The 13,891-nt window shown below is 26.2% G+C and overlaps 1 protein-coding gene across 1 annotated transcript; it reads right to left on the bottom strand.

Annotated features, from left to right (window-relative positions):
* Positions 1-4,654: 4,654 nt before the first annotated feature.
* On the bottom strand, positions 4,655-5,704 carry GO595_007687 (serine-protein kinase ATM; the record flags this gene model as incomplete). Its single annotated transcript, XM_067921177.1, has 1 exon — positions 4,655-5,704. One exon carries the CDS (start codon positions 5,702-5,704, stop codon positions 4,655-4,657), a length of 1,050 nt encoding a protein of 349 aa, XP_067772123.1.
* Positions 5,705-13,891: the final 8,187 nt, after the last annotated feature.

Raw genomic sequence — 13,891 nt, 5'->3', positions numbered from 1 at the left:
ATATATATGGAATATCAATTATATTAACTCCGTTTTTGATATAATTTGAAATTCCATATTTACCGACTAAATATAAATTTAATTGAGAAGTAATATCAACTTCATTTGCATAATAAAAAAGTGATGGAATATGTATTAAATAATCATTTTGTTTAAGGACTTCTTTATAAAATTCATTTGTCAAGTGATAAATCGTCGAATTAATTGGAAATGAATTAATCCAATTATCAATGCTTCGATTTGGCATAAAATTAGTTAAACTTTTAATGAATAATAAAATTTGATTTGTTAATTCAGGAAAATTTATTAAGAATTTGTTCAAATATACAAATCCATTTGATTTCAGAAAATAACTTATTGATTTTTCCGATTTTTTTGATTCTTTTATCAGAATTGATAATATAAAAGGCTTAGATATCCATGAAAGTAACAATTTAAACACTTGAAAATTGAAATTTATACTGATTAAATATGAAAGAAACTTTTTAATATATTTAATATCATTAAAATATTTCGATGAAACAATAAATTTTTGGATTATTTGAAATCGATAATCATTTGCATTATTGGACATGAAAACGTTTTGTATAATTTCAAGTAATTTATAATAATTATTATAATATTCTCCGATTTCTTCTGGCGAAGGATTTAATATGAAATAATCGAAAAAATTGTTTTGGATTAATATCTCGTTATTAATTTCTCCTGTTTCATAATAATGAGAAAATATTTTTACATATAATAAAACTGGAATTTCATTATCATAAGGAGGCGAAATTAATTTCATAATTGGAACCAAAATATTTTCGATTTTAATGATTTTTTGTTGTAAAAAACTTTCGATTAAAATTTCTAAATTGTTTAATCCTTCTTTGTTTAAAAATGGCGGCCTAATAATATATGAAGTTATTGGTGAAACATTCGATATTTTGGTTAAAGTTTCGTTCATATTATTAGTATGAATATTTAATATTAATATTAATTTAGATCGTAATTGTACATCTGTTTTTGGATCTTGAAATAAATCAAAGATACCACTAACAACATATTTATCTACATTTGATTTTATTATTAATAATTCATAACATGCTTGTGCTGATTCATTTGAATTGTTTACGAAAAGTGAGTTCAAAATGCAAAAACCGCCAATAACCGAAAACTGCTGAATGATCGTTGGATTTGATGGTAAAAACACAATTAAATAATATGTAATAAATAAACATGAATTAGACGATGAGATGTTGGAATCAATTTGTAGAGAAAGTTGATTTAAAAATGACTTTAAATTGGTTAAAATTGATTTGTTTGGAAACTTATAAAAATCAATAGGTACAACTTTAAATATTAAATTAAGGAAAAATTCTTGTAAAGAATTGTTGTTATAAGATATAAAAAATGAGGAAAATATCATTGTAAAACCATTTTGTGAAATAAACTCATTGAAAAATAATTGTGTTTTAAATAGTAAAATAAGAAATTCTTTCGAACTATTTATAAAACTTGGATTTGTTTTAAGAATAGAACAGATGGAATAAAACATTGGATAAAATAATTGAACATTTGGAATGCTTCCAAATATTTTATCTATGAAAATTAAAGAAGAAAACATAAGAGTTGAACAATTTGAATTATTTTCTAAGAGAATTGTACCATGTTTTACACATAATTTTACAAATCTTTCAAAAATAAATTTAATCTCATTTAATTGTTCTGATTTAATTCCTTGAAAAGTTGGGTTGAACTGATTGACTAAGTCTGAGAATAATGAACTGCAAATTGGATCATCTGATAATTTTTCAATTGCTTCTATGTTTTTTAAAAACATACCCACTAATTGCTGATCCCCAACTTGAAGTTCTGAGCCTGTGTTGGTATGGCGTTTGAAAATCAGCCCGAACTTTTGGATCATTTTTTGGTTGGGAAATTTAGTTCACCGAACGATACATAAAAGTGCCATCCTATTCTGCTAAAGTCAAAAGTCTGGTAATTGAGTAGAAAACAATCGTATTCACTATTCAATTTCCCTATCGGCTAGACACTTCATTGCTGCAAAACTGTATGTCCATTCATATTGCTTAAATTCACTATATACAATAAAACTTTTTGAACAATTTTTTCATTTTTGAGTTTGCATTTCATTCATTTAAAACTTTTACTTTTATACAAAATAGAAAATAAAATTAAAAATATTTTTACTGAACAATTTCATCATATCCAATTATCTTCGTCTTCTTTTGCAAGTTCTTCAATTATACTATCGACATCATCATATTGTTTTGTAGTTGACGTTGTTGTCTCCTTAAACTGCAGCTTCACGCTCGACTTTTCCTTTTTGTGATTACTTTTTACCAAAAACGTAACAGCTGCGATAACAATCAAAACGAATGCGACCGCGCCGCAGATTATTCCGATCAGCGCCGCAGTTGTCATTCCGTTCGATGTATTATCATTTGGACTCAGATACACGTATGCGAAGAAATTCGAATAATAGCTATAATATGTCGAATATATAATAACTGTGTAATTGTAATATATGAAATTCGTTTCAACATAAGATAACTCCGAATTACTCAAATAATATGAAATCGTTTGCGTGTCAATCGCAGAACACGTCATAGAATATGAAATAGATAATGAAACAGTTAAAATAAACGAAAACGTTTGTGATAAATCACTGCGAAGTGACGCAGTGAATGTGTTAGAATTAGAGAATGTGTTCGATTGCGTGAATGCAAGCGTTGGCATTGGTGCGCAGCCTTCAACTGTGCCTTTAGTTATATCTAATTCTCCAAAAGTTTCTTCAACATACTTCTCCAATACCATAACTGCAGAAACATTTGTGAAAGCGCTTGATCCAATGTTTGGCTCTTTTGTTCCATAATAATATATGCATTTTAGCTTCGTGCAATTTGAAAATGCAGAATCTCCAATGTCTTTTACATTTTCACCAATTACAACACTTTCCAAATTACTGCAACTGGAAAAAACAGAACCTCCAATTGACGTAACTGAATGTGGAATTGTTATATTTGGTAGCTTCGTGCAATTTGAAAATGCAGAATCTCCAATTTCTTTTACATTTTCACCAATTATAACACTTTCCAAATTACTGCAACTGGAAAAAGCAGAACCTCCAATTGACGTAACTGAGCTGCCGATGTATGCATAGTTTAGCTGAGTCCATTCACTGAATTCGCCACTTGTAATTGAGGAAACATTTCCAAGTATGATAACACTTTCAGTTGAATTAGAAAATTCTTCTGTAAATTCATTTTCATTGTATATTATAAGTGTATTGTTACCTTCGATATAATTTTGGAATGTGTCAGCAAAAAACAAGACAAAAATAAATATAAAAAAATTTGTTTCAACATTTTTTAAACAAAATTTGACATTTAAAAAATATCTTTTAAAAAATATTACAAAAAAAAGTATTAAAATGAATTTGCTGAGGATGAAAAGGATATGGAATAGCTCTGCGCTTGCAAAGTAACCATGCAACGAATCTTTGTTTATGTTAGAAAATGATATAAGATGATTTAGTGAAGATATATCAAAATAACTCGACTGGAGTTGAAGGCTATGAGGCCTTGGGTGTGTCATATGCGTAAAAGTTATTGCTGAGGGAGAATAAAAAAGATTGAATACATTAGAAAGTTGAAAAATATATTGAACAAAAAACTCAATATTACCATGCAAGCAGGCACTGCAGCTGAGGTTGTTTAAAATATTTTTTGTTTTGCTTTCAGAAATTTTTAAAAATGAGAAATGATTGAATTTTTTGCTTGTTGTGCTGTTTGTAATGAAAGACCTTAATGTGCAAATGGCAGGAATTGCATAAATTATTAGTTTCCATATCATTTGACTTAAAAAGCAGGAAAGTTGAAATAAATTTTTCAAAAGGTTGCTCGACATTCTGTAAGGATGCTGGAGAGGCCAAGGGCAAAAAGAGCGAGCTAGAAAGTACTTTGGAAGAATTTTTAGAGCAAAAGATAAAAATGTTTTGCTTTGGATTGATTCTAACGGTCGTTATCAAAGCACTCTCTGTCCTTATAATCTTTTGCAGCAAGAGCTTGAGTAAGAAACTTTTTTTCCTTCCATTTCGACCCCCCTGAAACACGATATAAACCGGTGAAAATAATGACGATAGATTAAATAATTCATTCAATTTTTACTTATGGATTTTATATCATATTTCATTACATGATTTAATGAAAATTATATAATTTGCTGATAATTTTCGTGAAAAAAATTATAATGAAAAATGCATTACCGCATTTTATTCATTTAATAACACCAAGAAATTATATACTATTCATAGTATTTTTTACTCTCAACGTTTAATGAAGTCTATTGAGGTGCACCTTATTATTTTCAGTCCCATAATACCAAACATTTGTTCTTTAGTCTAAGTACGTCATCACTACTGCGTAACTCGAAAGTCCTAAAAATCCTCAAACATTTCAAACTTAACAATGTCAACGATTCACATTTGATACCACAAAAAATGAAAATATATCTTTAAGAATTCCACATATATATCATCTTACACTGAGCTACATAATACAAATGTTATTTCCTAACAACTTTAATCTTGAAGAATAGATCTATTTACAATTGAATTTTCCGAGGACCGTTAAAACATTTAAACGTTCTACAAAAACGGCTTCCAACCGTAATATAAAGTGCACAAATTCATATCGTTAGTTGCATCAGTGATTAGTTTTGCCACTTGTCCTTCCACCGATAATTCTTCACCTGTTTCATGACCTTCCAATTTTCTTCTACACTGTAAGATAACTGATTCCGCAGCCTTTGTATTTGATGATTCACCCGTATCATTGAATGTGTGTGAAGAATTTTTGGGTTTGTTTGGCATCTTCCAACTATACAACGGGTCATTAATGAACACCTCCAACACAGTCAAGAAGTAACCCACGTTTTGTCTCAACACTTTCATTGTTTTTTCGCAAGATTTTCGAAATACTCCGTCAACGCCTTTCCATCCCATTCCATCTATTATTTCTCCTGTCAGTCTGAACGGGATCAGTTCAGGGACAGGCAGAGCCTTTCCTTGTTCGAAAGCGATACCCAAGTCGATATGAATAACTTCTCCAGTCTTCACATCGATTAATATATTATTCAAATGCCGATCGCCAATACCCAAAACATGTCCGACCATTGAATTTGTCGCAGTATGCCGACAATATCTAATCCGACTCAAGAACCAATCAGCTTGATTCTTAAAGTGCTCTATGAAGAAGAACCTGAACACCGGCTTCAGCTTCTCTCTAATTTGGCGGAAAGTTTTTAACAGTTTTACCTTTTCATTTTCCTTTTTTGTTTCATGGAAAGATTTCGAAGCCTTTCTAAAAGTTTTATATGCGTCTACGTATTTCATTTCTCCAATGTTATATCTAATAAGAGCTCCACGGATGAATAATCTATCATTATTTTTAAATTCTTCGGCTAAATAATCTTGTATCGATAAAGAACCTTCTACGAATTGTATTATCCCACAAACAGGTGATATTGGTATAACTTTATATGAACGAATATATAAATTTGGATCTTGTTTCGATAATAATTTTGATGATAAGACAAATAATTGTTGCATAACAGAGTCTTGTCGTAAGTCATCTTTATTACCTTTAAGGATTTGTCGATAAATATGTCCATCATAACCTTTTACCTTTAATAACATTGGACGATTAAGACCACCTAAATAATTTATTTTGTTATCAAAATCAATTAAATTTATTTCATTGTTCTCTGTAATAATCGGTAATTCATTATTAATATTCGAATGTATAAATTCTAAAAAGTTTGGATCAGTTTTATCGAATGTAGTAGAAGTTTCCGGCTTTTTACTAGAAGTTGTTGTCTTTTTACTTATTAACAAATAATGATTTAAGAATTGACTCATTATATTCCATTTATCAAATAACATATCATCTTGATTAATATAATCATCAATGAATTCTTCAATGGCTTCAACTTTCTTCGTGTTTGGAGTGTATTGATTTGGAGTATCATTATTCTTTAATAATGCAAATAATACTGGAAAACATTGTATAGGCGATGATTTACAAATGGTATAAACCATTAAACGTAATGTCGATTGGAATTCCGAATTATAATTTTCACCTTGTGTAGAACTTAATTCATTTTCTTCAGTAATACGTGCAGATAATTGATAAAATAATGGTAAAAACTTTATTGGATTAATATCAACAAACATTTCTTTTATAGTTTGTAATAAATTTGGTACTTCTTGTACAAATGTATTAAATTTAGTATATGAATATGTAAACCATAATCCAATTAATGAGAATAATGATTCAGTATCATATTTATCTGTTAATTTTAATGTATATAAATAATTTGAGATTGCTAACGTGATATAATTTGAGAAATTTGTTTTCGATGTTTTAATAATATATTCATAGTTTTCAATATCACGTCGTAACTTACGTATTTCATGTGTTGTATGTTTTTGTTTAGCTAAAATATCAGAAGAAGAATTGATAAATGTAATTATAGTATTATATTCAGTCGAACGAAAATAATCACAAATCTCTTTAAATGAAGAATGATAAAACTTTGCTAAATTATAATGTGCATTAGCTTCAATATTAATACTATTAATATTATTTGCTTCTTGAATTATTTCATCTAATAAATTAATGATTGTTTCACTTTGTAAATAATGTGTTTTAGCTGACCATGAAGCAAATGCTAATTTAACCTTTAAATTAAATGATTTAATTCTTTTATTTGTTGTGTTCGTATCTTTCTCTTGTAAAAATAACGTTTGGATTTTATGATTCATTATATTAATAGCATTAATAGGATCATCTGTATATAATAATTGGATTTGTTCGAAATTAGAATATTGTGGTGAATCTTCATATTGACGTAATAAATTTACAAAATATTGTGCGGCTTCAATATTATGATTATCTCGAGCAGATGTAATAACATCAGAGAAGAAAGTTATTGGAAATGATTTAGGTATCATTACATTTCTATATTTCTTAGAAATACAATAAAAAATTCCATTTAAAGCTAATGAACTTTCAGTAATATGAAAAGAACGTTTTGATAAATTAATTAATTCATTAATATTATTTTGATAATTTAATAATGTGTCAGTTGGAAATAAATTAAATAATTTCGATGAATTAGAATTATTAAAAATTAATGTTTCAAACCATTGTAATGAAGAAGCATCTAATAACTTACTTAATTGATTAGAAACAGTTGAATTTAATTCGAATTTAAATGATTCCATATAATCATTTAACTTTTGATGTATAGCTAATTCATTATGTGTAGCTATCGATTGCATTAATTGAAATAAGTTCGATGAATATGAATCATTTGACATTTCACGAATTAATTGTGATGACACATTCCATTTTTGTAATCTCCATAAAGAATCAACATTTTCGATTGATATCTTATCTAAGAAATTATATAAATGTAATGACTTTAATGTGTTACATAATAAATCAGTGTTATTTGCATTATCAAATAATACTAATGCACGACTCATACGATTTTCTAAGATATGAAGTTTTGCTACATCGGAAGGATTAGATAAATCGACAGGTAAACCATATTGTAAATCATGAACATCTAATAAAGAAAACATTTGTTTAAAGAATTGTGAATCAAATGAATTCGGATTTTTTTCTAAAGAAAACTCTGCAAATTGATATGCTGAATAAGGATCACCAATTAATAAACTAATACGCATTAATTGATGGAATGGAGTTTCTTTTTCTTTCCATTTCAAATGCCATGATGTTTCACGATGTTTTTGATTCTCATCAAACCAATTAATTTTAAACTGTAAAAAAGCTTGTATGAAATAACGACATTCTTCAATATAAAGTTTAGGATCATCTGAAAACGTTTCAATAGTTTTCATTATATATTCATAATGTTGTGTAATATTTAATGAGTCATTTAATACAAATGGAAATATTTGTTGTGAAAAATCGGGTAAATAAGAACAAATATTATGGAAATAAAATGAAAATGAATCTGGAAATAATTTGCTGATTAAACTACATACAAATTTACAAATCCATGGTGAGTTTGATTCGACTTGTTTTGTTGATTTTTTTTGTTTGTTCCATGTTTTATATTGTATTAATTGTGAATATAATTCTTTGTTTTGTTGTATAAATATTTGTGATATAAATTGTTTTTCAGTATTTGATAATATTAATGATAATGTCGTTAAAACAGCTTTAGAGATATGTGGATCTTTATGACGTGTTAATTCGATTAATGTTTTATATAAATTTTTCTCTGGTTTTATATCGATTTTACATATTAATGGTGAAGGATGAATCGATTGAAACTTTAAATACATTTCAGAATATAATTGTAATGCTAAAGTTTTTGGATTATTTAATGAAAATTCATAAATTTGATTTAATACATTCCGAATTATATCAACGGATAAATCATTAATTTCATTAATTCGTGGATTATTTGGAGTCATAAATTCTTTTAATAAATATTCAATAGAATTTGTATTAATTCGTTTTGTTTTATATATTCGTTTAAATTCTAATTTTGGTGTTCTAGTTTTAAGTTGTTCATTTATTATGAAATTCATTAATAACATTTTATTAATTAAATCAGGAAAACGTACAGAGAATTCAGTAATTTGTTGATAATAATTCTTTTGACAAATATCTTCAATATATTTAATTAATCCGATATATTTTAATGTTAATTTTTCTGGTATATTTAATGATATTATATTTAATAATTTGACGGCTTCACTTCCAGGTATAAAATCTAATAAATTATTAACATGTGCTAATAAATCAACATATAATGTAACGTTTTCTTCGAAATCATTTTTATGGAATTTAAATAATATATTTGTATATAAAATAAATTGATGTAAATAATGTGTTTGTACTAATTCATGATGTGAAGAAAATATTTTTGAATATAATATATATAAATTTAATCGAATATCTATAAATGATTTCGAATGATTTGTACTTAAGATTTTTTGATATGAATTAATAATAACTTGTTCATTAGTAAATATTATAAATGATAATAAAGGTAATGGTGATTCGAATTCATTACCTTCTGGTAAATATGTGACTACTTTCTCATAACTCTTTAAATAATAATCTTTAAGTTCTTCATTATCATTATTTTCTATTCGTGATATTAATAAAAATGAAGCTATAGATAATGAATATTCTTTTAATAATTCTTGATGATTCTTATGTAATAATTCTTTATATTCATTAAATAATTGATGTTCTTTAGTAGATAATGAATATGATATTAAATATGGTCCTGCTTTATCAAAGAATCGTGAAACTTGTTTAACAATTGGAATATTTTCTTCAAAAAAGAATAACTTATATGGAAACTTTTTTGGTGATGTACCAATACTTAATATTTGTTTAATTAATAAAGGAATAAATTGTCTTAAAAATACTGAGAAATGGACTCTATTCGATAATGAACATAATAATATATTTAATGATATATGAGAAAATAAATTTAAATCATTTTCTGAGAAAAATCGTAATAAAATCGATAAACATTTTAATGTTAATTCGGGTATATTTGAAGCTATTTCAACAATTAATTTTAACCCTGTATAAGTATGTTGTAAATATTCTTTAGGTGATTGAAATGTTACTTCTAATGAAGGATATATTAATTCATTAAAGAATCCATATTTATCAAGTTTCTCATTTTTAATATCTTTAAATTTTAATATACTTAAAATAGATTCTACTGATTGTAAACATATTTGAGGATATTGATCTAATAAGAAAAAAGGATCTGAATATTCACTACCTAAATTCCAAAAACAATCGAATAATGAAGGAGCATTTTTAAAATGTGTTTGAATTAAACTTAATATTAATGATTTCATTTTAGGTGTTAAATAATTATCAGAAATTGTTTTAAATAATTCGATAAATATTTCATTATCATTTAACTTTGGTTTTATTATATTAAATAATTCTGATATAAATAATTCACGTTCTTTATATGGTACTATTTTAATATTTAATACTTTAATAACTAATGATTGTAATGATTCAATTATAATATTAATTTGTGGTTCATCAAATGATATTTTTAATAAATATTTACATATCTTTAAATGTAATATTGGTATTAACTTTGATATATCTAAAAACTCTTCAAATTTCTCCCAAAATTGATATGCAAAATCAGGTACTAAATTTGAACATTTCTCAATGAAATGTATTAAATTCGGTAAATTCTTATACAACTTATGAATTGTAATGTTTTGTAATTCATCCCAATTCTTATATTTATTAATAAATTTATTAATATCATCTTTACAATTGTTTAAATAATCAGTCATCACATTTAAGAAAACCATTTGTATCTCTTCAAAAAATGGTTGGAAACTTTCCGGATTTGATTCTTTTGTAACATTTAATAATATTTCAACAAAATCTGGAAATGTTATAACATTTCCTTTACTTAAGAATTCATTTGATAAAAAGTCATAATATAATGGATTAGAGAATAATTCAGGTGCATTAAAATGTATAAATAATTTCCATAATAATTCATATTTCATATTTAATATGATTTTCTCACTAATGATTTCACAATATGAATTTTGGACATCACAATCTAAGAAATTACATAAAGCGAATTTCGTTTGTGAATAATTTTTCTGATTTTCTTCTCCATCATATGTCGGTATTTCTAAATCAGGTGGTTCAAACCAATCAATATCTTCTGTTTCGACTTGAGTACTTTGAGGAGAAAATAAGAAATTTTGATCATTTTGTAATGGTGAAGGAATCGATTTAGGAGTAACAGTTAAAATCTTATTCATTATATTTGTTGCTTCTTCAAAGTCATAATTAGTTATATCATTTTCAGATATTAATGATTGTTTTAGGAATAATGGTGGTGCATGAGGTAATATGATTGAACATATGACTAAAGATAATTGTTTTATATAGATACAATCAACATTATCTAAAGTATCTAATAAAGTTATCATTGTATTAAAACAATCACTACGAATTTGTTCATTAGAAAACCCATAATAATATATAAATGTATGCATAAAGATTAATCGTTCTAATGGATAATCGATTTGTGTTGCATGTCCATTATTAAATAATATATCTTGATAACGATGTGCTGTAGTTGTATCTATTTTTTGTTTACTTAATATTAATGTAATTAATTGATAAAATTGTCGAATGTTTTCACCAGAATTATTTTGAATCTTTGCTAAATATATATATATGTTATTCCAATGTTTATGTTCATTGATAATATCAATCATAGTTGATATTAAATAAAATACATTTAAATATACTGAACTATTAAGTAACGCTAATTGTTTGATATCAATTGTCGTAATTCGTTCCATTATTTTAATCCAATCTTCTTTACTAATAATTTCTGGAGAATATTTCCCGATGGCTATAAATAACATAACTTGACTTCCTGATATATTAATCGAGTTTTGGAATAAAAAGGCTTTGACTAAACATTCCGAAATCGTTTCATCATTAGATAACTTTAAGAATTCAACATCCGAGCGTAAATATGGAATATCTTTTAATGACCTGGACAAAATGGATTTGTTTTGTTCAGTGTCCCAAACTTCAACAATTTTTGAAGTCCAACGGTCAATAAAATCTTGTTGAATTGGAATATTCATTGATCGTCGTAATGTGATAAATATATACAAAAATGTTGATGCTGATTGCCTTAAACTTGGCATCTTTTGAACTGAACGTGTCCATCGCGATCGTAATTCTTCAAATATTTTCTCATCAAATGGTGGATTTGAAGGTGATGAAATTAAAAATGAAATTGGAGATAATGGGATTAAGGAATTAAGGATAGAAAGTAAAACTGCAAAGTATTTGTCTGGTATTGAGTCACTAACAAGTGTTTTGGAACATGTGAAAAATTGATCAATTATATTTGGTGTTGGTGGATATGGTGAATGTTTAAGAAAACGACTAAAAAGAGTTAGCACATGTGATATAAGTTGTGGCGTTTGTTCAGATAACTTAGATAATTTTAATAAATGATTTAATAATTTATATAAGGAATCAACTTCAGTTTCAGAATTAAAAACATTATAAAAGGTGGGGATTTCAAAGATGTCGGCAAAAATTTGTACCCAAAAATCCCATTTATCTGATGTGGGAATTATTAATGCAATTATATGTATAACAGAATTCTTAAAACCTGCTATGTCTTTCTCTTCATCACATAAGGGAATATTAAATCGTGAAAGTATTCGAAAATATTTTTGAATTGTTGATTGAACAATTGGTGGTAAATTTGACTTTGAATTACAACTTTCAGCAAAATCAAGAATTGCAGTAGTTACCTGAGCTACATATTGTGAATGTGAAAAATTCCTTAAAAAATCACCATGATTTGAAAATGGTTCACAAAAATATTCAATCTCTTGTGCTTTACTCTTAATATCTCTAATGGAATTGTTGTTAGTATTTAGTTTTTTAATAAGACTTCCACATCTATCAACTACATTCATTAAAAATGGAAAATAAGTGAATTCACGCCAGAATAAACGGTCGAAAATGGCGCTTTTTTTGTAAAATGAAGTGAAATGATCTGCAAGAAGGCTCCAGTAAGCCTCATATTCTATCGTGAAGAACAAGAATTTGCATAATATAATTATTGTTATGTTCCAGGAAATGGCCTCATATTCAAGGTTTTATAGAAACAAGGAAGAGTATATTATAATATTTTAAGAATTAAATTAAAATGTTACTGACACACGCTCACACAGAATATTTATAGGTACCCCTTACGGTTTCGCTTCAGATCAATTTTTTTATTAGACGATTTTAGTGATTATGGTGTAAAATTAATAAAATATCCGCTCTTTTTTACGCTGTATAATATAATGAAGAATTTCATATATACCACATAATAGTTCTTTATATGAGGATATGGGGAAATTTTTTCAATTTTTTTAAAGCACTATGTATATTAAGATAAAGTCGAAATAAAAAATCTACGCCCAATAAACTTCAGAAAATTGAGAACCCCTTAACGTACAGGTATTTTACAATCGGATGCGACCCTTAATGGAAAGCCAAGAAAAAGAATCTTTACATATGTTAAAAACTCTCCAAAATATCACATTAAACATGAACGAAAGAAGTAAGTTGAGTGATGTTCAAATAGCTTTAGATTTTTTTAATATTAATTTTCCATTTTCTTTTAATTTTGTTCTTTGTCATTCAGTATATTCATCTTTTGTTTCTAGAATGAAAGATTTCAACATTTATTTTGAATTTTTACAGGCAGTTGAAGCAAAAGAAAAAGAATTATTTAAAAATGATTTCAATATTTTTGATATTTTTTCATATATTCTTCTTATCAAAACAACGCAAGAATCAGATTATCTTTTAGAAAAGCTTTATGAAAAAAATATCATTAATGATGAAATTCTTAATCGCAAAAAGTCATTTTATTTTGCACAATACAAAACTTTAGATGAACTCAAAAATGACATATATGAACCTTTTTCAGAACAATTTTTAGATAATTATGAAGAATTTTCAAAGAATGATTGGAAACTTCATAAGAAGTATATTAAAGAAGGACATAATCCAAGTGAAATTGCGAAAATAATTCGAAATGATGAAATAGAAAAACTTCAAGAAATATCATCACAAAATAATTTTAATTTTAATCAAACAATTGAACCATCACTTTATGAAAGATGTTCATTCATTAACAAAGAAAATGTTACATTAATTGATTACGCATCATTTTTTTCTGCTATAAAATGTTTTAAATATTTACTTATGAATGGTGCAAATGTTAAAAATACAGG

This window comes from Histomonas meleagridis (genome assembly GCF_020186115.1).
Source record: "Histomonas meleagridis strain 2922-C6/04-10x chromosome Unknown contig_56, whole genome shotgun sequence".
Classification (NCBI taxonomy): Eukaryota; Parabasalia; order Tritrichomonadida; family Dientamoebidae; genus Histomonas; species Histomonas meleagridis.
The sequence above is the reverse complement of the archived record's forward strand: the minus strand, read 5'-3'. Positions and strand labels throughout refer to the sequence as shown.